The 27,048-nt window shown below is 42.9% G+C and overlaps 1 protein-coding gene across 1 annotated transcript in view; it reads left to right on the top strand.

The window, feature by feature from the left end:
- The window catches only part of P2RX3 (purinergic receptor P2X 3), a 56,593-nt gene that overhangs the window by 22,337 nt on the left and 7,208 nt on the right, over nt 1-27,048 (top strand). The window contains 8 exon segments of the mRNA XM_056801737.1: nt 508-533; nt 536-621; nt 623-654; nt 3,980-4,055; nt 4,997-5,106; nt 5,448-5,525; nt 8,867-9,008; nt 10,932-11,068. Coding sequence (XP_056657715.1) covers nt 508-533; nt 536-621; nt 623-654; nt 3,980-4,055; nt 4,997-5,106; nt 5,448-5,525; nt 8,867-9,008; nt 10,932-11,068 — 687 coding nt within the window.

Raw genomic sequence — 27,048 nt, 5'->3', positions numbered from 1 at the left:
AGGGATTCTTGATGGCTGAATCTCCTTCCCAACTCTCATTCTGTGATTTTATGACCTTTTGAAAGTCTTTTCTAGTTCTAGATCCGATGAGTCCTTGTCAGATTATAAGGCATAGAGAACCACATGCTTATTTTGCTTGTTTGCTTAATTATTACCTTCCATCTTGGGATCAATACTAAGAATTGGGTCCAAGGTAGAAGAGGGGTAAGGGCTGGGCAATAGGGGTTAAGTGACTTACCCAGGGTCACACAGCTGGGAAGTGTCTGAGGTCAGATTCAAACCAGGACCTCCTATTTCCATTGAGCCACCCAGCTGCTCTTCATATGGTGATCCTGTGAAGGAGGGGGACCTTTCTTCTAGCATTTGTTCTGTCTTTGAAGATACAAATATTCCAAGAAAGATATGCTGGCTTGGTAGAGAGGCCATCCTTGGGGTTGTAGAGAACTGGAGGGGCTCTGGATTTGCTTGACCTTGGTGACTCCTTCCCTCCCTCCGTCCTGTCCTCAGATGGGTGTTCTTACATGAAAAGGCATACAGGTGCGGGATACCGCCATTGAGTCGTCAGTGGTGACCAAGGTGAGGGCTTTGGTATGCACCCCCGCCTCCTACCCCACCACTCTATGTCATGGATGTGTCTGACTATGTGACCCCCACCCCAGGTAAAACCCCTGCAGAAGACCATGGGGATGGGGGAGGCCAGAATGGGGAGCTCTGGAAAAGAAGAGAAGAACAAGGCAGTGAAGCTGGACTCCAGACTAGACACATACAGAGAAGGTCTTGAGATAGCTGAGTTTATGGTCCTCCTAGAACACTAAGATTTGAGGAAATAGTTACCTATTGGAATGGGGGAGAAAGTCTTGCCATTGTGAACATGGGCCTGAGGGTAAGGAAAACTGGGTTCAAACTGAAATTCTTTGCTTTGTATTTCTGAGGATCACTCAACCTTTCTAGGCCTCAGTTTCCCCAACTACCAAGTAGAAAATAAAAATGTTGTCCTACCTCGTATGAATAATGATGGTGGATAATAACAAAGTACTTTAAGGCTACAAAGCCCCATAAATAGAATATCTCATTTGAACTTCACAAAACCCTTGAGAGGTAAATACCGCAGGTATTATTATTCCCATTCTACAGCAGAGTAAACAGGCTCTGAAAGTAAAGTGACTTACAGATGGTCAGGCAGCTAGTAAATGCTCTAGGTGGGATTTGAACCCAAGATTTCTGAGGGGATCAAAGCAGGGCTATCTATGAGAGCACTTAAGAAACTGTAACGGAACAGGTTACAAATGGAAAAAGCTTTTTCAAACTAGGATTGTATTTTCTCTCCATCTCCTGCCCCAAAGGGGACCTCTGTCTTCGTCATCATCACCAAACTGATCATCACGGAAAACCAGAGACAAGGATTCTGCCAGAGGTGAGAGCAGGTGCAGCTGGAGAAGGAAGTGAATCAATAACAATAAAGATAATAAAGGAAGGAAATGAGGGAGTTAAAGGAGAGAGAAAAAAAGGTCATCTGAATAGGACTATGGTGTCGCTTAGAAGGGAAGAAGAAGAATTACTGGGGAGAAATTCCTGCAAATATAAAGTTGGAGACTCGGTGTGAATAAAATAAGGCTAAGGACTTGTCCGGATGGGCTGTGGAGCTGAAAGGCAGAAGAGAAAGTAGGGGGAAACCAAGAAGTACTAAAGTCTGCTTACATTTGTCTAGACTCCAGGGAAGAAGAAATCTACCTCCAAGGGGAGATAGACTGATTGGGAAGGACCTAGATGGATTGGTGATGGAACAAACCCAACGAGGGGACCTTCCAGGGCCAGAGCACAAGCCCTTGAGATGATAGAAAACCTAGTTTTTTTGTTTTTGTTTTTTAAACCTATAACCTTCCATCTTGGAATCAATACTGTGTATTGGCTCCAAGGCAGAAGAGTGGTAAGGGCTAGGCAATGGGGGTCAAGTGACTTGTCCAGGGTCACACAGCTGGGAAGTGTCTGAGGCCAGATTTGAACCCAGGACTTTCCTGTCTTAGGTCTGACTCTCAATCTACTGAGCTACCCAGCTTCCCCCCAGAAAACCAAGTTTATTAAGGTTAGGGAAATGATAGATAAACTTAACAATGGCCCATGGGGGGGAGGTGCCTGTGTTTTAATGACATCCATGCCCTTCAGCTTCTGAAGTCCCATCAGCTGGAAAGCTCTCCCATCACTGCCTTTACTTTTCTCCATGGCAATGGCTGAGTCCAGAGCAGAGGTGGCCACGCATACCCTCCCCTCTCATTACAATTATCTTGTATTACATATGTAAATATGTTATGCCATAATACATGAAACCATATGATATGACATGAATATAATTCAATGTGAAAAAAAGATAAGATAATATGAGATAGGGTATGATATAAGGCAATATACGATGACAAGATACCAGTGTGAAATATCATTAATATCATAAGCAAAGGATAAACTATGGGAGTGGAAACACCGAGGAAAAGCAACTGCCTGAATACAGCAGTTGAGGGGACATGACAGAGGAGAGACTCTAAACGAACACTCTAATGCAAATATTATCAACAAAGCAATGGGTTCAAATCAAGAAAACATCTAATGCCCAGTGGACTTACGCGTTGGCTATGGGGGGTGGGGGGGGAGGAAAAGAAAATGATCTATGTCTTTAACGAATAATGCTTGGAAATGATCAAATAAAATATAAAAAAAATTAAAAAAAAAGAAATATCATTAATATAATTATTTTGGTGGGCAGCTAGGTAGCTCAGTAGATTAAGAGCCAGGTCTAGAGATTGGAGGTCCTGGGTTCAAATCCGGCCTCAGACACTTCCCAGCTGTGTGACCTAGGCAAGTCACTTGACTCACATTGCCTAGCCCTTTACCACTCTTCTGCCTTGGAACCAATACACAGTATTGACTCTAAGATGAAAGGTAAGGGTTTAATAAAACAAACAAAGAATATACTATATTTTGTGACATGGTATGATATAATATGATATAATGTAACATAATATAACATGATATGGCATAAGTATAATACAATGGAAGCTCCCCAAGGGCAGAGGGCATTTTTTTGTTCTCATCTTTGCATCCATAGTGAAGAGCAAAATTAAATGCTTCCAGATGAACTCTCTGAACTTTAAAAGCCTTCCTTAAGCTATGAGGAGGTACTCAGCCCTATGCCAGGCTCTCGGGGGTACACAGATTAAAAACAAAATGGGGTACAGCTAGATTGCTCAGTGGACAGAGTGCCAGGACTGAGGTGGAGGTCCTGGGTTTAAATCTGGCCTCAGACTCTTCCTCCTGTCTGTGTGACTCCTGGGCAAGTCACTTCACCCCAATTGCCTAGCCCTTGCCACTCTTCTGCCTTGGACTGATACTTTTGGATTCTAAGACAGAAGATGAGGGTTTAAAAAAATGGTCCCTGACCTCCAGGAGTTGGTCTTCTCCTGGAGAGGGAGTTGGGGTTGCAGGAAGGGAGAGGATGCTATACACGATGACAAGTAATTCTAAAGTACAAACAAGATAAATGCCAAGTCGTTGTTTCTTGGCCCCGGCCCTTCGGTAACTGGGGAAAGGTCACTCGAAGATGGTGCTGCATCTTCAAGGAAAGCAGGGGTTTCAGGAGCACAGAGGAGGATAGAGAGTATGTGTAGCGTGGAGGACAGTCTATGGAAAGGCCAGAAGGGAGAGATCAAGGACACAGCCAGGCAGCCAGTTTGGCAGGAACGTCAGTTATCAGTGCTTTAACCACTAAACAGAGGTCATAAGGAGCCAATGAAGTTGTTTGAGCAGAGGAGTTACATGGTCAGAGGTTTGGAGCACTTATTTGGCAGCTGGGTAAAGGATGGATTGCAGAGGAAAGAAGGAGGGGAGGAGCCTGGGCCCTGCCCCCTTGAGAGATTTCTGAAAGTTCAGGGGGGAAAGGGGTGCTAGTGGGGTGCTCCATCATAGTATCTGCCCCCCTTCATGTCTCTATGCAGAATGAAGAGAAGTACTCTTGTACCACAGACAGGGACTGCAAGGCAGAGAGCTTCACTGGTGGAGGTAAGTGTGTCCCTGCATGTCACCACCCAAGATGCTACTGGTTGAGGAATCTGAGAAGGAAACAGAACTAACAATGGGGGAGAACCTAATCCCTGCAGTCCTTACTACCCAAAGCAATAGGGGGGCTGGGTGGTAGCAAATCAATCCAATTTTCTTCCTTCCTTCCTTCCTTCCTTCCTTCCTTCCTTCCTTCCTTCCTTCCTTCCTTCCTTTCTCTTTCTTTCTTTCTTTCTTTCTTCTTCTTTCTTTCTTCTTTCTTTCTTCTTTCTTTCTTTCTTTCTTTTCTTTCTTTCTTTCTTTCTTTCTTTCTTTCTTCCTTCCTTCCTTCCTTCCTTCCTTCCTTTCTCTTTCTTTCTTTCTTTCTTTCTTTCTTCTTCTTTCTTTCTTCTTTCTTTCTTTCTTTCTTTCTTCTTTCTTTCTTTCTTTCTTCTTTCTTTCTTTCTTTCTTTCTTTCTTTCTTTCTTCTTTTCTTTCACCTCTTACCTTCTGTCTTAGAATCAATACTGCATATTGGTTTCCAAGGCAGAAGAGTGATAAGGGCTAGACAATGGGGGTTAAGTGACTTGCCCAGGGTCACCCATCTAGGAATGTTTGAGGGCAGATTTGAAACCCAGGACATCCTGTCTCTGGCCTGGCTCCCTCAATCACTGAATCACCCAGCTGCCCAAGTAAGGATTAAAAAAAAAAGGTAATGACTAGTTCTCCCTGCAAAATCATGAAGCTACAGCAAACTGTTTTAATCTGCATATTAGCATTTTCTCCATCACTTCTTTAAGTCTAGTCAATCAATACAACAACCTAGGAAGCCTCAATGGTAGCTTTTTGCCAGTTTCTGAGGTATAAATGTTCCTGCTGAAAATGTGGCCATTATTTCTCTGGGGTCCTCTAACAGGCTCCAGGACCTCCCTAGCTCAGAGACAGCAACGGGATGGGCCCCTGGGTGATGCAGTCATTATTCCCTCCCGGAATCCTCACTGGCCGTTGTGTGAACTACAGCTCGAAGCTGAGAACCTGTGAGATCCAAGGCTGGTGCCCTGTGGAGGTGGACACGGTGAAGATGTAAGAGCCGGGCATCCTGATGGAAGAAGATGGCATGGCCCCAGACATGCCTTGACCCCAGCACCGGTGCCCTTGTAGAGGTCCCGGAAAGTCCTCTACCCCCAGGCTCCCTTTGCCTGCCCACCACCCCTGTCTCCATCTCCCTGAGGGCTACCTCTCTAGAGCAGAGACTCTGAAAGTTCTCCCTTTAGTAATGAAAAGCCCCCATTTCTACAGGGTTGGGGCCATGGCTGTACTCCCTCTGGGGGATCAACTCCCTATCACCAGCCAGGTAAGGGGCTCCTTGGTCTGGGCTTCCTGGTCCTCCTGGAGGGGCTCAGTGCTCTGCTTTCATCCTGCAGGCCCATCATGATGGAAGCTGAGAACTTCACCATCTTTATCAAGAACAGCATCCGTTTCCCTCTCTTCAACTTTGAAAAGTAAGTCTTAGGTTCTCTACCTAGAACTCAGTCTGCAACTTCATCCTCTGCCCCTGAAGCTTCCATTCCTTCATCTTTTCCTTCCCTTTCCTTCCTAATACCCAGATTCCCCCCTACCTCTCCCTTTCTTCTTCTTCTTAGAATTGAATGCCTAACTGACTATTTCTTTCTCCTATTTATCCCAGCCATGACCTCTTTGCCCCTCTCCTCATTTCCTCCCCCTTAGAACTCCTCTATAGCTCCTCCCCGTGCTCCCTTTATGCATCTAGCTAGACAGGAGGACGAAGGAGATAAATGTACCTGGTTACATTCCTGCTTCTTTTGGAGAGCTTTTTGCCCTTTCTTGTCATTTAGACTGAGGAAGGGAGTAAGAAGTGCTTTTCCACACCCTTCCCCATCTAGGCTTCCCTTGATGCTTTTGCTTGAACCACCTGTAGGTGATTATCTAGTACTTTGGGGCCTCTGGCCCTCCTGGGTCCCCGAGAGAACAACGGCCCACATTTACGGAGGGCTTTCAGATTTACAGTCCACTTTCCCTACTATCACCCTGTGACAGTGGTAGGGTATGTATAATGGTGCCCATTTTATGGTGGTTAAATGCTGGTAAGCCTCGGGGCCAGGATAAGAATTTGGGCCTCCTGACTCCAAGTTACGTAAAAATGAGAGCTGTTACAAATTACCAAATTGTCCAATCATGGTAATAATAAGAATATTTATCTAACTATATGTAAAACCATAAAGCATATATAATACATTTAATAAATATATATAATCCATTTAGATCTTCAAAATAACTCTGGGAGATGGGGTGCTAATATTATCCCCATTTTACAGATGATGAAACTGAGGGTGTGATTTGGCCAGAGTCAGACAGCCAGCAAGTATCTCTGAAGCGAAGATTAGAACTCAGACCTATCTTGACTCAAAGTCTGGTGTTCTTGCCCATCACACCATCCAGCTGCCTATGACGGAGAAGACATGCAGATGTGGTCTTGTTGCATGTTATCTCATAGGTGACACGATGGCCAAGAAAATTCTCATGAAGCTCCATCGACCCCTTAAACCTACAGCCCATTCAGGGCTCGTTCTGCTTTGGGGACTCTGCTGATGAGTTTCTGAGAGGAGTAGGATGGGGCCTGGGAGCCTCCCTAGAATGTTCAGAATTTTGGGGCCTCCCAGCTTCACAGCTCCCCTTGAAGACATCAGGTAGATCTTCTCTCCTTTCTCTAGATGGGAGATTTGAAGAAAGGGAAGTACTTTATCATGGAGACCTCAATAAAAACATCCCATAACGAGGAGGCTGAGGCTTCACAGGTCTACAAGTCGTGGCTTACCAACCATATGCAAGAGAAAAGGGTAGGGTAGGGAATGACGAGTGGCCCAAGTCAGAAGGCATCCCACCAGGGATACACCCATGTTAGGACAGGGGCCCGGACCATCTTCCAGAGTCTAGTCCGTAGCTTGGCTCGGTTGGCCAATTGGGGCCAACCTCAATTACTGGGAGGAAGCAGGAGAGGGAGATTGACCCCAGGAGAGAAGCATCAAGCCACAAAGGACTCTGGGGGTATTATACCAGTTCAGAAAAGGGAATGGCATGGTCCCAAAAGACAGAGAGACACCTCACAGCAAAAGGTTACTAAGAAGAAGAATGTAGGGCCATGCGCTGGCCCAGAGCAAAGCCACGGCCATCCTTCCCTAGCTGTGGTGTTCTCACAAGCCACAAGACTATAAATGACTCTGACTGTGCTTACACAGTGCCCCCCAAATGTATCGGAACCCATACACATCTCTGTGTTTCAGATCTGAAAAGCCAATAAACTAGCCTGAATTATCTCGCTGTGGAATTGGCTGTTCTGGCCCACTTGAACTGAAGGCAGAATATTCTGGGTTTGGGGTGAGAGGGCCTAGACTCAAACTTGCTCTTCATGAAGGGGTCAAAGGACTTCTCTAGGCAGTTCATCCAGTCTACTAGGGTGCTCCATGTTCTAAGATCCCTTCTAGCTTCTTCGTCTTGGAGTCCCTTCTAGTTTTTTTTCCATAGAACTGTAGCTCCAGAGCTGGAGGGACTTTGGAGGTCATCTAACTCAACACCTTAATTTTCCAGCAGAGGCTACAGGGCCACGGGCAGGTTGGGGGACTTGTCCATAGTCACACAACTAGAAGTTTCCAGAGAACAGACTTGAACTTGTGTCCTCTGACTATTATAATGATGTATTTTCTACTGTATCAGACTGTCGCCTTCCTGGCATTCTTTTCTAAGGGCCCTCCCAAGTCCAATGTTCTAATTTCTAAGATCTCTCTCAGCTCTGATGTTCTGTGTTCTGGGGGCCTTCCTATGTCGCATCGAGGATTTGGCCTGATTTAAATTGACTGAAAACCTGTTCAGATGACCTACTGTGATTACTCACATCTACTTTCTTTTCTTTCTTTCTCTCTTTCTCTTTTCTTTCTTTCCTTCCTCCTTCCTTCCTTCCTTTCTTCTCTCCCTTCCTTCCTTCCTTTCTTTCTCTCTCTTCCTTCCTTCCTTCCTTCCTCTTCCTTCCTTCCTTCCTTCCTTCCTTCTTTCTTTCTTTCTTTTTCTTTCTTTCTTTCTTTCTTTTCTTTCTTTCTTTCTTTCTTTCTTTCTTTCTTTCTTCTTCCTTCCTTCCTTCTTCTTTCTTTCTTTCTTTCTTTCTTTCTTTCTTTCTTTCTTTCTTTCTTTCTTCTTTCTTTCTTTCTTTCTTTTCTTTCTTTCTTTCTTTCTTTCTTTCTTTCTTCCTTCTTTCTTTCTTTCTTTCTTTCTTTCTTTCTTTCTTTCTTTCTTTCTTTCTTTCTTTCTTTCTTTCTTTCTTTCTTCCTTCTTTCCTTCCTTCCTTTCTTCTTTCCTTCCTTCCTTCCTTCCTTCCTTCTTCTTCTTTCTTTCTTTCTTTCTTTCTTTCTTTCTTTCTTTCTTTCTTTCTTTCTTTCTTTCTTTCTTTCTTTCTCCTTTTCTTTGCCCTTTCCCCAGTGCAAGGAGAAAGGCAATTAAAATCTAGTGGGGTACGGTTCTGCTCTCTGCTCCTTCCCTAGCTGGTCTTTACCCCACCATGTTAAGAAAAAGAATGTTCCCCTTCTCAGCAACAATTACTCCACTCAATCCTCCTGCCCTCTAGCCTCAGGTTCTATGGTGGCAGCTCTGTTTGGGGTTGGGCAGCAAGGTCTCTGGTTTAGACCTAGTACAGGAATCTTCCAGGGATATCTCAAAGCCCAGGGGATGCTAAATGAAAGTCCAGTTTTTCCCTCTGGCCCTTGTCAACTCGTTCCTGATTTTTCTCCTCTCGCCTAGATTCTCTCCTCTCTTTTTTTTTTCTTTTCCTTCCTAGGGGGAACTTGCTACCCAACCTCACCTCTGCAGACATAAAGAAATGCCGTTTTCACCCTAAAACTGATCCTTTCTGCCCCATCCTTCGGGTAGGCGACGTGGTCAAGCTTGCAGGACAAGATTTTGCCAAGCTCGCCAACACGGTAAGGACTGGATTGTCTTGTACCATGTGGTGCCAACACGTCCTCTAACTTCTGAGGCCTGTGACACTATAACCCAATGGGTTTCCAAAGACTGGATGTGAACCAGAAACCTGGTGCAAGACCCCAACCCACCAACTTCCTCTGATTTTTAGGTTTCTTTTGACTCTTGCAAGTCTTACATCTCAGCCTCTGCTTTCCATTGTGTGCATTGGACAAAATGAACTACACCATACCCATTCTTTATCTTCTGAGAGTGGTCAAGCCATTTAAAATGTCCAAGAATGTTTAAATATATGTATATAGAGATAGATAGATAGATAGATGATGGATAGATAGATAGATAGATAGATAGATAGATAGATAGATAGATAGATAGATAGATAGCACCAGGACAAGTAGGTGGATCAGTAGATAGAGAACCAGACCTGGAGATGAGAGGTTCTGGGTTCCTGTTCTTGGATACTTCCTAGCTGTGTGACCCTGGACAAGTCACTTAACCCCCATTGCCTAGCCCTGACTGTTCTTCTACCTTGGAACTAATACATAATATTGATTCTAAGACAGAGAGAAAGGATTCAAATATGTATATAGAGAGAAACAGACAGACAGAGATAAAGAGAAAGAGAGAGTACTCCAGATAATTGAGATTAATCAAGAAACAATTAAGTGAGTACCGCCTACTTGCTGGGCATTGTGCTGGATCATACCTTTGTGTTTTTTTGTCTCACATAATGTGGTTGGTAAGTCAGGATTTTCAGACTTGTGAGCTGGGGAGTCAGGAAGCCTCAGTTTATCTCTGGAACTTTTTTTACTGAAGTCCCTGTGACAAATTAGTTCACTTTCTTCAGATCCCCCATCTAAAGAAAGGTGAGAAGATGCTACCTAATGCCTTCCAGGGGAGATGTGAAGCTGGGAGACTATGAGAATATTCATAATATGAGAGGCAGGCAGGTGTAGAGGATAGAGAATTGACCATAGAGCCAGAAAGACCATTCCTGTAATATGCTGGCTATGTAATCCAAGTAGAATGAGGACTAGTCTGTATTTCCTCATCTGAGTGTTCCCTATTTCAAATAATTTATGGGTCTAGTAACTGCCTCTTATTAGATACATTAGATAGACAGACAGACAGATGGACAGATGAACAGACAGAATGATGATGATGATGATGATGACAAGGATGAAGATGATGATGATGATAGATAGATAGATAAATGGATAGATGGATGCATAGATAGATGGATAGATAGATAGATGATGGATGGATGGACAGATGCATAGATAGATGGATGGATGGATGGATAGATATATAGATGATGGATGGATGGATAGATAGGTAGATGATAGAAAGGTGGGTAGATGGATGGACAGATAGATAGATAGATAGATGATAAATAGATAGGTAGATAAATAGATGGATGGATGGATAGATGAATAGATAGATGATAGATAAATGGATGAATGAATGGATGGATGAATAGATAGATGATAGATAGGTAGGTAGATAGATGAATGGATGGATGGATGGATGGATGGATGGATGAATAGAGAGAGAGATGATAGATAATGGATGAATGGAAGGATAGATGATAGGGGAGAGGGAGGGATTTAGGATATTTAGGTAATATAATGACTAGACAGAACACTAGACATGAAGTCACGACTTGAGTTTGAATTCTGCCTCAGATATCTACTAGTTATGTGAGCAGTAACCAATTACTTAACCTTTCAACTTCAGTATCCATCTATAAAATGGGCCTAATAATAAGAGTATCTTTCTCATATGATTATTGTGAGCATTAAAGGAGATCAAATCTATAAGGTGCCCTACTACTTTAAACAACCATAAAACTGCTAGTTATTATTATTATTATTATTATTATTATTATTATTATTATACTAATGTCTGGTTTCTCTCCTCAGGGAGGAGTTCTGGGCATTAAGATTGGCTGGGTCTGTGACTTGGACAGGTCCTCAGATCAGTGCATCCCCAAATATTCCTTCACCCGGCTAGATGGAATTTCTGAGAAGAGTAGCGTCTCTCCTGGCTATAACTTCAGGTAATCCCATGAAGAGATTGGAGCAGAGATATGTTATGTCCAGTACCTTCATCATTGGAAACAGGAAATAAAGGGCCCTACGTCTATAGAATCATAGGAAGGTGAAGTAAAACCCCAGAGTTCAATTTCCATTTCCTTTTTTAGTTATTTGGTACAATCTCTCATATGGTTGTTAATTGTTTATATAATTCCTGCTTTTGAAAGTCGTTCATTTCTTTTTACAGTTAGCTACTGGGCAATGACTCTTGGTCTTATGTACTTGTGTTAGGGTCAAAAGAATGTGCTGTTCAGGTTTAGGAGAGAGAAAGAAAAGAGGAGAGAGAGATTGTGTGAGAGAGAAGGAGAGAGAGAGATTGTGAGAGAGGGAAAGGGGAGAGAGGTGGGAGAGAGAGAGATCTTGTGAGAGAGGGAGAGGGAGAGAGAGATTGAGAGAGACTGTGAGAGAGGGGGAGAGAGATTGTGAGAAAAGAGAGGGAGAGATAAATTGTGAGAGAGGGAGAGAGAGAGATTGTGAGAGAGGAAGAGGAGGAGAGAGAGAGAGGGAGAGAGAGAGAGAAACACCCAGAATGAGGAGCTTCTGGGTTAACTTCTTCAGATTCAAATATAAGTAAACAAGGCAGTTTCAATCTATAATTCTCGAGGAATTATAATAAAGGAAGATAAATACATGTGAGGGGGCAGTCAGATGATGCAGTGGATAGAGCATCTGGTCTGGAGTCAGGAAGACTAGCAATGTGACCCTGTTTGCCTCAGTTTCCTTATCTGTCTCTCCATCCACTTACCTGAGATAAAAGGAGATGCTGGATAACTCTTTGAACACTCTGGAAGAAGGATGCTAAGATACTCAAATCATGATACTGTGGTTACTAGTAATAATACAATTTATGATTCCTGGGGCAATTTCTGAAAGAGAAACTAGTCTGATTTTTCACAGCCTCAGTAGTGGCATGGAATGTTTAACCCTAAGTCATTCTGATCAGTCCAAATGACATTAAGCCAGCCACATTACTATAACTAATCAGGAGCTCAAAGAACTTCACAAACATTTCTCTGGTCTATAATAATCTGTGCTTATATAGAACTAATCTTATTGTAAAGGACACCTAGAGGATGCAGTAGATAGAATACCAAGCCTGAAGTCAGGAAGGCTCCTCTTCCTGAGTTCAAATCTGGTCTCAGATACTTCCTAGCTGTATGACCCTGGGCAAGTCACTTCACCCTGTTTGCCTCAGTTTCCTTATCTGGAAAATGAGCTGGAGAAGGAAATGCAAACAACTCTATTCTCTCTGCCAAGAAAATCCCAAATGGGGTCAAGAAGAATCAGACACAACTGAGTTCAAATCTGGTCTCAGATACTTCCTAGCTGTATGACCCTGGGCAAGTCACTTCACCCTGTTTGCCTCAGTTTCCTTATCTGGAAAATGAGCTGGAGAAGGAAATGCAAACAACTCTATTCTCTCTGCCAAGAAAACCCCAAATGGGGTCAAGAAGAATCAGACACAACTGAATAACAATGAAAATTATCAAGGAAAGCCCTTCTTCTATGAAGTCCAGCATTTCTTGAGGGAGCCAAGAAAGAGAGGCATGCCTGCTAAGGTCCCTTCAAGCTCTAAATGGCTGTGATTCTCTGCCATGAAGATGTCAACAACAGACACATATAACTGCCTCCAGAAAGCCTCCCGTTAACTGACACCCTCAAGCAAGACTAGCCTGGGCAACCATCTAGCTTTGTGTCATCGTGGGGCCTTTTTCCAAGTGTTTTGGTAGGGATCCAGATGGGAAGATTTGTGGTTGGAGGAGTGCTGTGCTAAAAGTCTAAAACTGAGAGATTTGCTAACTCGGATATGATGGTCTTCCAGCAGTTCTAGATGTGGGTCATTTCATCCCCGTTCAGTGCTCACTGGGTCCTGGCCTTGGGCAGTGTCATCATATAAATGGATTAACCCTTGATTTATGGGAACATTTGCTGAGTTAGAACACAATGTTCTCCAATCATCCTTGTTAATTGAGGTGTGACAGTGTGGGTGTGTGGGTGTGTGGGGAGAAAGGCATTCAGATGATGGATGGATAATAATAGGAGTCTTGGTGAACTTCAAGCTCTCTCTGAGTCAACAGTGTGACATGGCAGCCGGAAAAGCTAACTTGCTCCTTGGCTGCATTAAGAGAGAACTAAGTGTCCAAGTGTCCAAAATAAAGGTCCCCCAGTCCTCTATTCTAGCAAGAAAGAGCAGGAAAATTGGGTTCCTTTCTGGAAGTCACATTTTAGGACCCTGATGAGCTGGAGAGCACCCAGAAGAAGGAAGGCAGCTAGGATAGCAAAGGCTTCCCATCCAGATTAAAGCAGCCTGGGGAAGAAGACATACATATGTTCAGTTGTGTCCAACTTTTCCCAAGCCCATTTGGGGTTTTCTTGACAGAGATCCTGGAGTGCTTTGCCATTTCCTTCTCCACCTCATTTGACAGGTGAGGAAACTGAGGCAAATTTAGTTAAGTGATTCTCTCAGGATCACACAGTTAGTGAGTGTCTGAGGCCAGATTTGAACTCGGGAAGATGAGTCTTTCTGACTCCAGACCCAGCACTGGATTTACTGTGACACCTAGCTGCCCATAGTAACTATCTTCAAGTATTTCAAGGCTATTTGACTTGTTCTATTTGGACCCAGAGGGTAGAACCAGAAGCCAGGAGGAAAATTGCAGAGAGTCAGCCAGGATTGGGGTCAGGAAAACTTTACCAAAGTTCTACATTTGGAGTCAGAAGGCCTGGGTTTGAATCCCAGCTCTGCCCCTTGTGGGGTGCCAGGCAAGTCTCTCCTTTTCATTCTTTTTCCTCCCTTTCTTATTTTCTAACTCTGTTCTATTTCCCCTTTCTCTCTTTTTTTCTATTTCTCTTTTCTTCTTTCTCTCTCTTCCCTTCTCTCCTTCCCTGGCTTCTCTTCTCCTTCCTTCCTTCTCTTCTTTCCTCTCTCCCTCTCTCTCTCTCCTTCTTTATCTTCCTCCCTTCCTTCCTTTCTCTTATTTGACTAAGAACTCCTGGTAAGGAAACCTTCCTTTAATACAGATCACTGTTCTACACCTTACTGAAATGGCATAGACTAGTGGTGTCAACTTAGATATAAACAGGAGTACCATGCATAAGAATCCCTGAGGAGAGTATATTGACTTAGAAAACCACATGTTAGGATTAGCTCTATTCTATTGTATTTTTATTTTGATCCCTAGGTATCTCATACATTTTGTAGTTATTTGCAATGGGATTTCTCTTTCTATTATTGCTTCCTGTATAATTTTATTTATTTTTGTTAAATATTTCTCAATTACATTATAAGAGGGAAAATTATGAGACTAGTCATAAATTCATACTTTTATTAAACAAAAGTAGTAGGGGAAAAGGATGGAAAAATAAGAGAGAAATATATAGGTTACTTTCCTGATTGCTCTATTTAGCTTGCTATTCTGGGGCTGCCATTAGGGCCCCTAGCCACGCTCACAGGGGAAATCCCACCAGCAACAAAACCAGAAGAGAAGAGCTTGAAATCCACTCTTGCCTCAGTTTATCAAACCTTTTCTCTGCCCACTAATTCTCCCACATCACATCTTGGCAGCCAACTATGGCTTTCTATTTTTCCTGGGTTGCCCAGGGGCGGCAGTGCAGGGGACATTGTCCTGCCCTCTGTCTCGAGGTCTCAACTCTATTGCTGCCTTTTCCTGGCTGCCATTCTATCCTTGTGACTCAGTTCACCCAATGATGTCCTTCACACAATCAAGTTCAGGCTTACTGCAGGTAGGTGACAGGAACTGATGTCCCCTGTGTGTCCCCAGAAAGGAGGGGAGGGTACATCTCCTTCACACAACATTTTGATCTCGTTTGAGCCACAGGAGGGAGAGCTTCACGTATGACACCATTGGTCTAGAGCATGGAGAGTTTTAGTGAGTTGCCCATGGTCACACAATCAGTATGTATCAGCGACAGAACTTAAATCCTGTTCTTCCTAGCTTTGAGGCCAGCTCTCTACCCATGGTGCCACACTGTCTTTCTCTATTTCATGCAGTTGAGAAAACTGAGGCTTGAGAGGGATTAAGTGACTTTGCTAGGTGCACATGACCACTAAATGGCAAAACCAACCCAGATCTCTCGACTCCCAGTCTAGGACCTCTTTCACTATATCTCCTCTCCCAGGAGAGAGCCAAGTGCAGCCAGAGCATCCTCTATCCCCAAAAGTGATGGAGGCCAGCCGAGGATAAAATAGGATCTTGCACCCATTCTTAGCCCTGTGAGCCTGGCACTCTCTGCAGTGGCACTGGAAGCAGCAGCAGCAAGATCAAGGCCTCATTTCTGGATAGTCTAAATTCCAAAGGCAGAAAAAAAAATCAGCGAATTGTTGGATTCCATTTCTTCGTTTCTGGGACAAAAACCTCTTCTACAGTTGTTCATTGCTTCTTGTGTGATCAGTGTCTCTAAGCGATCCCTTTTTGCTGGAAGCCAACCATCACAGCTTTCATGAGGCAATGAAGCTTGGCACTGCTTGGTTTCTATTCGGAAACAGGCCGTTCAGCAAGATCTAAGGCCAATTTATAGGGAGAAGAAAAAAGTTTGCCCTTGGCTTTGATGAGCCTTTTTATAATCTGTTTCTTTTTTTCCTTCTCCATCCAGTATCCATACAGTCTGTGTTAAGAGCAGTCATATGGCTAATTTCCATGAAAATAGCATGAAGGCTGTCTTCACCAGTGAGCAGCCTGCTACTAGAATGGCCCCTCTATCCATGCCTGCAGTAACCTTTGTCAGATTCAAATGCACATTAAAAAAAAAAAAAACACTGGATGGACTAAAATGATTAGAAAAAAAAAGGCAGGCCAGTTTCATTTAATTTCCTGCATGATTATGCATGAGCCAAAAATCCTATTTGGGTTCAACTTATTGCTGGAAACATTTCTGAGACGCACCCGCCCACTTTTCTGCCTTATTAAACATATAATGAAAATGACCAAGTCTTCCTTTGGAGCTTTGGAATATTCAAGTGCCTCCAACTCAGCACTTGTCAACATCTGACTCTGTCACGCACCTACTATTGGCTAGATATTGAGTATCAAAACCCAAACCAAAAACTCCCTTGCCTCAAGGATCTCGTGATCCATTGGTGGGGAAACCAGTCTGAGGATAAGGAAATGCAAAATTGATTCAAGGTAAATAGAAAATCTTTTTGCTTGGTGGAGTGGAGAACACTAAGAGAAGAAATCAGAAATAGTATCTTTTAAGAGATGCCTTTGCACAGAGCCCAGTAGGGAGTGAGAGGTTCTAAGAGATGAAGGGAAGTTGTGAGGGGGTGGCATTCCAGGCACAGGGGAGGTACAGTATGGAATGTTTGGTACAGAGAACAGGAAGCAGGACAGTTTGTTTGGAATGTAGAGTCCATGGTGGGGGATGAGGAGAGGAAGGTGCCTTGTTTGGAAATAGAGACTGCAACAGGATCATGAAGGACTATAGATGCCAAAGAGTTTCTTTTTGATCCTATAGGTCAGTGATGGTGAACCTTTTAGAGACCAAGTACCTGAAGTGCAACCCTCACACTGCATGTGAGCCACCCCCCTACCCCAGACAAGGGAGGGAGGAAGAGCTTGCATTGGACTGCTGGGCAGAGGGTCAGGTCATGTGAGAAATGTTCTCAGATGGGCATGAAGAGGGGAAAGGGAGCAGCCACTCCCCCACTCTGGCACATGTGCCATAGGTTTGCCAATACAGCTAGGTAATAATAGGGAACCACTGAAACTTCTTGGGCAGATGTACTTTATGGATATCAATTTGACAGCTGAGTAGAAGATGGATTAGAGAGGAGGGTCATCCATTCCTAATGTGATGCTAGAGAATAAAATGGAACTGGTTAGCCAATAGAATGTGTGAGATCGAGCAGTATGAACACTGGGCAAAGCCAAGGTGATTGGTGTACTCTTCTATAGAGTTTTTCCTTCTGACTTGCTTCTTTTCTCCTAAAATTCAAACATATCTCCCCCCCCCCCTTACCTCTTGGGAAAAATCCCAACTACATTATGTTTAAATTTGGGGGTCATTAAAGTTGTACTTTAATATTGTTTAAGATTTAAGTTTAAGAAATTATTAGAATCATTTCCATGATGGCTGTTGCCTTCCTTTATTAGAAGGTAACACACTGTCATCTGGAAGTAGCATTGGATTTGGAGTCTGAATTAAAAGTTCTGGTTCCTCCATTTTTGAGCTTTATGGTCTTACCTAGAGTTGGAAAGTATGCTTATTTGGAAGTTAGAGGATGTGGGTGCAAGTCCAGCATCTTCTACTTATTATATTCATGATTAGGAATGAGTCACATAATCTTTCTAAGTCTGCAAAAAAGGGGGCTCAATTATATTATCTAGGCATTGTGATATAGTAGATAAAACACTGGCTATTTAGGAAGCCTGGTATAACAGACATGGAGCCAGACTTGGAATCAGGAAGCATTGAATTCAAATCCTATTTTAGATACTGGCTTTTGAGAGTACCTCAGTTTCTTCATCAATAAAATAAGGGGGTTTGGCTCAATGACTTCTAAAGTCCCATTCAATCTTTAATTCTGTGGCACGTGAGACCCTTTCCAGTTGTAAATTTATAGTCCTATGTTGCTTCCCCGATCTGGGCCTCAGTTTTCCAACCTATAAAAGTAGATAATTGGAATAGATTATTTCTTTTTCCTTCCAACTCTAAACTTAAGATTTTAAGATCCTTCCCTTCTCTGAGCCTCAGTTTCCCTGACTATGAAACAAAGGGAAGGAACTAGATAATTTCTAAGGTTCTTTAGAGCTCTCCAACTCTGATCCCAGGAGTCTTCATCTCTTTACATATCCTTTTCTCCATCTGTGGAATAAAGGGGTTGGACAAGACCATCTCTCAAGGTCCCTAAACTCTCTTATCCAATGACAATGGGGCTCACCCAAAGGGAAGTCAGGTGTTTTCCTGGTGACTTGGGGGGTGATCTTCACTCAGAGTGCTTCCTGAAGGCAGAGGGATCAGCCTGTTCCACTCAAAGCAAATCGCTCAACCTTAGGACAATCCTTTTCACAGCGCATGCATGTGCACACACACACACACACACTTTTTTTCCCCCTTGCTGTTGTATTGGCAACACCCAAAAGTGAATTCCAAATGACAAATTTCCTTTTTCAAAAGGCAAATGCTTTGCCGTGAATGACACCTCATCTGCTTGGAGACACCAGCTCAACGCCCAAGTTTTCCCTTGAAAGTAGAATATGGCAGCTTGTTACCACCTCACGTAGCAGTTTTCTAGGCCCAAGACACCAGGCTTTCTTTGAGTAAGCACCCACACACACACACACATACACACACACACGCACACATATACGCTTTCCTCAGCACACATCGGGATGCTCACCTGATGCAACATTTCGAAACAGATGTCGGGAATCTTGCAGGGAAACTCAGAACGATTTGTATTTACATGGTTCAATACTTCCAGAATTTGTGATTTCAGCAGCATGGGTATTCCCTCTGCCAGAGCAGACTGGGACCCCCTCTGTTACCTAAAAGGCAGTCTCTGAGTGTTTCCGTGGCTGATGAGTCACCACCCTGCAGCTAACCTTGTAGTGAGCCTTTCCACCTTGAGTTGGGATCCTCAGATGATGGGCATCGATGGGTCTGTGTTGAAATGCTTTCCAACTCGGTAGGACCTGCCAGAGCTTCTGATTTGTGGGTGAAACCATCAAGAAACTGTGGGGTTTTTCCTTAATGGACTTCCCTGACCAGCAGGGTCCCACAAGGGAAGGGGCTCACCTTTGTGATGGGACCCGAGGAGAGGTAGGAACTGAGAACCAGGGTGGAAATGAAAGACACGGACAAGTCAGTGGTTGGATAGGGCAGGCAATCCCTATGATACTCCCCTTGATAGGAAAGTATGAGTACAAAGGAACACGGGGTGGAGGAGGAGATTAAGATAGGGAATGCAGGCCGAGATGGTTACAGCCTCGGGGAAGGAGAAGGTCAAGAGAAGAGAGAGACAGAGTCATTGAGGAGCCCAGTGGAGCTCCATGGAAGGGAGAAAGGCCAAGAGGCAAGAGGAAGTTCATGGGTTTGCCTCTGAATTTAATCCTGTCCTGCCTGGGCGGTACTCCTAAGCATGTAGTAACCACATCACAAAGTATAGACAATCAAGATTGGGTGGCAAGGTAGAGGGAACACCTTTGGGCGTGTACATTGCAAACCGCGCTTTCCCGGGGAATTGAGTCCGAGCATGTTAATGAGTTTGTCTTAGCCAAGGGCCTCATGGCCAGTTCAAGGTTACATTCACAAGCCTCATTGGTATAACCTTATGCTTGGAGACACAGTAGCCATACAGTCATTTATATTTCATAGATGTGAATATGCTTGGGATGCTACAGAAACCTCCATGCCCTGAAGAGTTTTCAGAAGAGGACTAGATCAATATAGTGCATCTATTTTTTTAAGCCCTTTCTTTCTATCTTAGTAACAACTGTAAGACAAACAGGAAAAGGCTGGTCAATGGAGGTTTAGGTGACTTGCCCAGGGTCACACAACTAGGAAGTGTCTGAGTCCAGATTTGAATACAAGTCCTCCTCATGCTAGGCTTGGTGTTCTATCCACTGAGCCACCTAGCTTCTTCTGCATCTATTTTTGAAAAACTCTTGAGAAAGGAAATGGTTAAGCAGGTAGAAATGTGATAAAAGGAACAGCAGAGAGAGCATCGGAACAAAAATCAGAAGACTTGGGTAGGCCCAGCCCTCTTTCGAATTGTTCAACTTGGGACACTGAATTGTAGGACTTTGCATCTCTCTGGGTCTCGGTTTTCTCATCTGTACAGGGAGAAGAGAAGGCATAATGGTGCAAAAGAAAGAGGATTGAGCTTGGCATAAACTGACTTCAATTTGCATTCCAAATCTGCCACTTTTACCTTGGGTAAATCATCTCTCTAGTCCTTAGTTTCCTCATCTCTAAAAGGAGGTGGTTGGACTAGATGACCTTCAAGGTATATTCTAGCTCTGAATCTATGATTTAATTATGTATATGACTAAGTGCCATACAGTGCCTTCTAGTTCTGCTGTTCTAGGTTCTAAGGTCTCTTGCTGCTGCTCTAACATTCTATTTTCCATGAGAAACAGCATGTCCTAATAAAAAGAGAGTCAAGAAGATCTGGGTTCAAATTTTGCCTCAGACACTTAGTAGTTGTGTGATTATGAACAAGTTCCTTAATCTCTCTGGGCCTCTGTTTACTTCTCTGTAACACGAATGAATTGGACTTGATGTAATTGGACACATTCCAAATTGAAATATCATGTTTAATGTTCCAAAGTCCCATTTAACTCTGCTGTTCTATGTTCAAAAGTCTCTCCTAGCTCTAACATTCTACACTGTAGGGTCCCTTCCAGTTCTGACATTCCATGGAACAAACAAAAATATTTATTCCATATTCTAAGATCCATTCCAGCTCTCACATTCCATGTTCTAGATTTTTGGAACCCTTCAGTTCTGAATTTCTACGACTTAAAAAGTATATGCTACGAATATTAGGAATGTCGGGCCCCTAAAACAGTTCTTTGTCATTGATAGATCTATTATGTAAGAATTTAGATTCAGCCCTACATGATTAAGGGTTGTGTGACAAAGACTAAAGGGACTTCACAGAAGAATGAGATGAGCCAGTTGATGCTAAAAGTCATGGGCTCTTTTATTTGGTATATTTAAGGGAAGATAATGTGGATTAGCTGGAGATAGCCAAGTGAGCATAGAGTAGGAGGGAGAACCATTCTCTCTCTCTCTCTCTCTCTCTCTCTCTCTCTCTCTCTCTCTCTCTCTCTCTCTCTCTCTCTCTCTCTCTCTCTCATTTCTAATTCTCATCTCTCATTTCTTTCTTCTCTTTTTCTGTCTCTCACCATCCTACTCTGTCTCTCTGTCTTTCTTTCTTTCTCTCTCTCAATCTCTCTCATTTCTTTCTTCTTTTTTTCTGTCTCTTCCCCTCCTACTCTGTCTCTCAATCTTTTTCTCATTTCTTTCTTTTCTTTTTCTGTCTCTCTCCATCCTACTCTGTTTCTCTCTCTGTCTTTCTTTCTCTCTCTCAATCTCTCTCATTTCTTTCTTCCCTTTTTCTTTCTCTTCCCCTCCTACTCTGTCTCTCTCAATCTCTTTCTCATTTCTTTCTTCCCTTTTTCTTTCTCTTCCCCTCCTACTCTCTCTCTCAATCTCTTTCTCATTTCTTTCTTCTCTTTTTCTGTCTCTCCCCTCCTACTCTGTCTCTCTCTGTCTGTCTTTCTTTCTCTCTCTTTGTCTCTATCTCAATCTCTCTCTCTCATCTCTCATCTCTCATTTCTTTCTTCTTTTTTCTGTCTCTCTACCCTCCTTCTCTGACTTTCTCTCTGTGTCTTTTTCTCTCTGTCTCTCTGTCTGTCTGTCTGTCTGTCTCTCTCTCTCTCTCTCTCTCACACACACACACACACACACACACACAAACATACATACAACACATTGAGACTGAGCCTGGGCTGGCAGGAAAGGAGACACAGTACAACTAGAGATGTCTCAAAAGAACCTCCTTCATAGTGGTCTTTAGGCCAGGGCAAAAGAAGAGGGTCCTCAGTGGTGTATTTCTAGGACTTAGACAATTGTTTTACTACATTGCCCCTGGAGACCCCTGAGCATAACACTGTTGGCATTGGGGCAGCTTGGGCAGTTGTAGAATCGAGGCAACTTCCATATTTTATGGAAGCAGTAGGTAGCTTCTGCTCAGCCAGGGGTCCTATTTCCTGGTTTCCTACCCACTCCCCCACCCCCAGCTCACAGACAGAGAGGTACCAGTCAACTGGGAAACTAATTGCTCTAGTCAGGAAGCTTCTAAGCAGAGAAGATCTGAATGAAAGGGCTCCAGAGAAGGAATAAAGAAGGACTGAAGCTGGAGGAAGGGCCTAGGTTAGGGCATAGATAGCAGCTTGGGGGAAGGACTAGGCCTAAAAAACCAGAGATCTTTCTGGACTACAACAAAAATAATGTTATTATTACACAGAAATATGCAATTATATTATTATGTATAATTACGTTATATAATTATATGTTATATAACAGTGTATGTAATCTATCCTGGTGTTTTATATATAAACATTAGTTGGTAATAGCTAGTACCTGGTGCTTTGAGGTATTTGTAAAGTGCTTTACAAGTATTGTCTTATTTGATCCTCAAAACCCTATTAGCAAGTTTTTTTTTTAGTTATCCTTCCCATTTTATCAAGGAGGAAACTGAGGCTAAGAATAGTTGTGACTTGTCCAGCTAGTCACCAACAGTTAGAGAGAGTCTGAGAGAGAATCCAAATTGCAGTTTCCTGACTCCAGGTTCAGTACTCTATTCACTGTGTCACCATATGCCTCATCCAACTAATGATTTATCATTTCAGTTGGGATATTTTGTATTATTATTTACATTACTGTTAATAGCAAGGGTGGATCCCAAATCCAAAGGCTCTAGAGTTGCTCCACATAGTCTGACCCTCGTATCTTCCAAGGACCCTGCCTGGGTACTGAAGGGTTAAAAGAAATGTGATTGCTGCTTACTTTTCCCAGTGCCAGCCGCCTACCAGGCCCAATTTAGTCCTGGTTTGTGGGTCCTGGTGGGATGGACAGCTTCCAAGCACCACTATATCCAACAGTGAGGGCTCCCAACCTTCTGGAGCCACAGACACCTGCTGTGGGCCCCCCAGAAGCCTTCCTTCCCTTCACAGGGCTCTGTCTTGGCAAGCACCAGTCCCCAGCTCTCCGCCAACAGTAACAGCTTTATCCCATTCACAGCCATCCCACTGCTTCTCTCAATAGCATCTCTGGGGTTGTCACAGGTCCCTACTGCAAGGGCTCCCCCACCTCACCAGGTGATGAGAACAGTCTCTCTCTGGTCCTAACTAGGAGCTCCTACCCTTAGACACACACACACACACACACACACACACACACACACACACACACACACACACACACCTCTGGAAGCTCCTAATTGCTAGTGTGGCCAACTATCTCACTCTTCCCAAGTACTTTGCCTTTTCTAGGAAAATGCCCCAGAGGGAATCAACCTCCCTCCTTATAGTGTGTTCTCCCATCAAAAATAGCTTAGAGGAAGTTAGAATGGTCACCCACAAAATGGAAACTAAGGTGGGGGAATACCAAGGTGAAACATATAGGAAGGAGGCTTTGTGGAAGTCCCTCCTTGTCATTTTGGTCATTGAATCTTTGGTTGGTTGATTGTTATCTTTTGTACTTGAAGATGACCAAAATGACATAATTACGTTGGTCACTGTTCAATGTTTGTGAAGGGAGGAGACCTAAGACTCAAAGTTAGGCTGAGAGGGACCTCAGGACACAAAATGTCTGAGCCTGGAAAGATCTTTGAGAAGTCAGAGTTTGAGAGAAACTTAGAACACATAACAACAGAGCCTGGAGGGACCTTGAAAGCAAGAATGTTAGAACTGGGAGACCTTGTTCAGCTCTCCCATTTTACAGATCAGAGACGGTAAGTGACTTGCTTGAGATCACGCATCCCTCTAGTAGCCTAGCTGGAACCAAGACCAAACTTTTGTGCTAATTCTTGGTGCTAATCTCTTTAGGGTCTCTGTTTTCTACAGTTTGAAGTTTGGGGGACACTAAGGGAAGGGTAGAAAATTTGAATTACCATGATCACTGGTCCTTGGAAACCATGGCAATAAAGCCTCTTTGGGACATTAAAATGGCTCCCCAAAGTCTGAGACAAGAGAAAATCAGGAGGCAGACAAAATGTTTGGGCTTGTGCAGGCATTGACATTTTTTCATTCATTTCCATAAACATTTATTACTATATATAAAATATACATTATTATATTGATATAGTATTATTATAGCATATATTACTATATAGAGTATTATTTTGTTATATATTATATAGAGTAGTATTATAGAACATATTACTATCGTAATAGCGGGGGATCAGGAACCAAAGTTTGACAGGTAACTGAGAGGGAGGGAACAGATAAAGAGAAACACCACTTCCCAGGCAGAGCTGTCCCAGAGAAGGCGAAGTTAATTAATGTACAGAGCTGAAGGGTAAAAGAAAATCCCCTTCAATCTCTGGTTTCTGTTCTCTTCTTTGGATGATTGTTATCTGTGATCCCTTTAGAACATTGAAGAAGAGATGTCTAGTTCTTTGGTAAGATCTATTGATAAGTTGATAAGTCTGGAATGGTAAGTTAAGGAAGAGGGAAACAGAAAGTCCCTATTCTATTTTCTACCTAAAGTTTCTTCAGGAGTTGAGGCTCAGGTCTAGGGACCTAAGTCCCAGAAAACCTTAGGATCTTTGTGGAGTCAGGTTGCTGTACTTCCCTGAGATACAGATATAGCTTTGAAGGAAAATCTTTGGAATGGATAGTCCCTTGCCTTCCCCAAAGAGAAAACGTCTCTATCTACCACTTATAAGGAAAGATGGTTAATATGGGTCTCTTCAGATCAACAAGGGATTGTAGTAGAATAAGATCAGTGAGGTTGCTCCTTCCACTCTCAGTTCAGAAGGGACAAGAAAGTATTTTTCCAACTGTCCACCTGCTTTTCTTAGCTGGAGATTCCAGTCCCATCCCCCATTGACAGCCAAAGTTCTATTTCCTTCTTGCATGAGATTTCATTGTAAAATCCAGTCTTTGCAGTATATATATAGTATCTTTCTCTTGTCTATACTATATATAGCACTATTATGGTATATAGTATATAGAATAGTATTATAGCATATGTTACTAAATATAGTATTATTTTGTTCTATGTTAGATAGGGTAGTATTATAGTATATATTACTATATGTAGCACTATTATGGTATATGTTATATAGAGTAGTATTATAGCATATATTACCATATATAGTGCTATTATTATTTATATATTAGATTAAGTAGTATTATAGCATTCTTAATTTATTACAGTTGGACTTAATATTTAATTTGGTGGCTGCCAGGGATTTTATTACTAAATCCCAAAATGAATTACTCAAGTAAAATGGAATTTATGGTAGTTTTATTTACAATAGAGGGAATATATTGAGGAAGATATAAAAGGGGAGAGGGAGAAAGAGAGAGAGACAGAGAGAGAGAGAGAGAGAGAGAGACAGAGACAGAGACAGAGACAGAGACAGAGACAGAGAGACAGAGAGACAGAGAGACAGAGAGACAGAGAGAGACAGAGAGAGAGAGAGAGAGAGAGAGAGAGAGAGAGAGAGAGAGAGCTCCGGCTTCCTCTAAGCCAGGTAGAAATTCTAAACCCCAGCCAGGGGAAAGGAGTCTCAAGATGATGAGCCTTTCTCAGAGGTTCACACCTCCAGAAAGGGCAAGGAACTAAGTCAGCCTTTACACTCACCACTGTGACCATCTAAAAGGAAAGCAGTCTGAAGTCTCCTGCATGAACTACTCCAGGGGTCCAGTTTCACAGCCAAGTATCTTAACTCCAAGTCTGAGTGTCTGTCTTTCCAGTCTCCACTCAAGTGTCTGTCCTCCCTCTAGCTCTGAGTGACTCTCTTCCAGTCCAACTCTGAGTGACTGAATGATCTATTGATTGATCCTCGAGTGCCTCTGTTTCCTCTATTTAAAGACCTTTTTCTCTTGCGTCAGTTCCCCTAAATTTTTACATCTACCAATCATAGCAGACACTCCACTCCAGAACTGCCCACTCTTTCACATGTGGGTCACAGACCTCCTACTCAATGTATGAAATGGGTGTTCACACCTTTTTGGAGTTAAAATGGGTAGATCTACTTTAAAAACTGAGTTAACACTTTGGGGTTTAAAATCTAAAAATAGACCAGGGATTACAATTTTATCTTCACTAACAAGGAAGAGCTAAGTACCTTCATTGTTACAATCAGGGGAGAGCCAAATCCAATCTTCACAGCATATATTACTATATGTATATTTCTATTATGGTTTATATTTTAGATGAGTGGCATTATAGCATATATTATTATATAGAGTACTATTATAGTATATATTATATATAGTCTTATAGTATATATTACTATATATAGTCTTATTGTAGTATATGTTACATATGTTATATACATACATATTACATGCATATTATATGCCAAGTATAGAGTTAGAGGATACAAAGGCAAAAGGAAAAAAAAAAAACAAGCTCCTGCCCTCTGGACACTTATATTTTCCTTGGTAGGAAGAACATATACATAGATAAATTGATACTGCATATATACAATGTGGCTAAAAAGTAACACTCAAAAATAGATGAGTCAAGAAGGGTGTTGGGCAGGAGGAAGTCCTAGACTTAAGCCTTGAAAGAAACTAGTGTTTCCATTTCTTCTCAAAAGTGGCAACATTTTTCAAGGAACAGAGTTAGTGAAAGAAGGAGAGATAGTCTAAGAAAGAGTCTTGCTTCCACAGAAACTTGGCATCCCCTCCCCAAATTGTAAGCCAGTCCTGAATCATCTTCCCAGTTTATCTGTTTGGTCCTGGCAAGATACCATGTGATAATGGAAAGAGTTAGATCTCAGAATGGGGAGTTGTGAGACCCAAGTTCTTACCATGTTCAGCTACTAATATATTGCTTGATACGATACTAGCTGACCACTGCCTCATTTTTTTCCTTTAGCGAAGGTACTAGATCAGTGATGGCAAACCTATGACATGTGTGTCAGCACTGAAATGCATGGACATTTTCAGGACCGTGAGCCATTCACCCACAGCTGTGACTGTGACCATGCCCTGACCTGGCAGGGGGGAGGGAGGAGGGTTGCTCCACATGCTGGCCTTGAGGGCATGGGGAGGAGGGGACTGGGGCCGGTGTGGGGGGGGGGGGAAGGAGGGAGGAGGAGGGGGAGGAGGAGGAGGAGTAAGAGAGAGGAGGGGAGGAGGGGGGAGAGGAAGAGGAGGAGGGAGGAGGAGAAGGAGGAGAAGGAGGGGGAGGGGGAGGAGGGGGAGGAGGGGGAGGGGGAGGAGGGGGAGGA

The sequence above is a fragment of the Monodelphis domestica genome, chromosome 6 (genome assembly GCF_027887165.1).
Source record: "Monodelphis domestica isolate mMonDom1 chromosome 6, mMonDom1.pri, whole genome shotgun sequence".
Lineage (NCBI taxonomy): Eukaryota > Metazoa > Chordata > Mammalia > Didelphimorphia > Didelphidae > Monodelphis > Monodelphis domestica.
The sequence above is the reverse complement of the archived record's forward strand: the minus strand, read 5'-3'. Positions and strand labels throughout refer to the sequence as shown.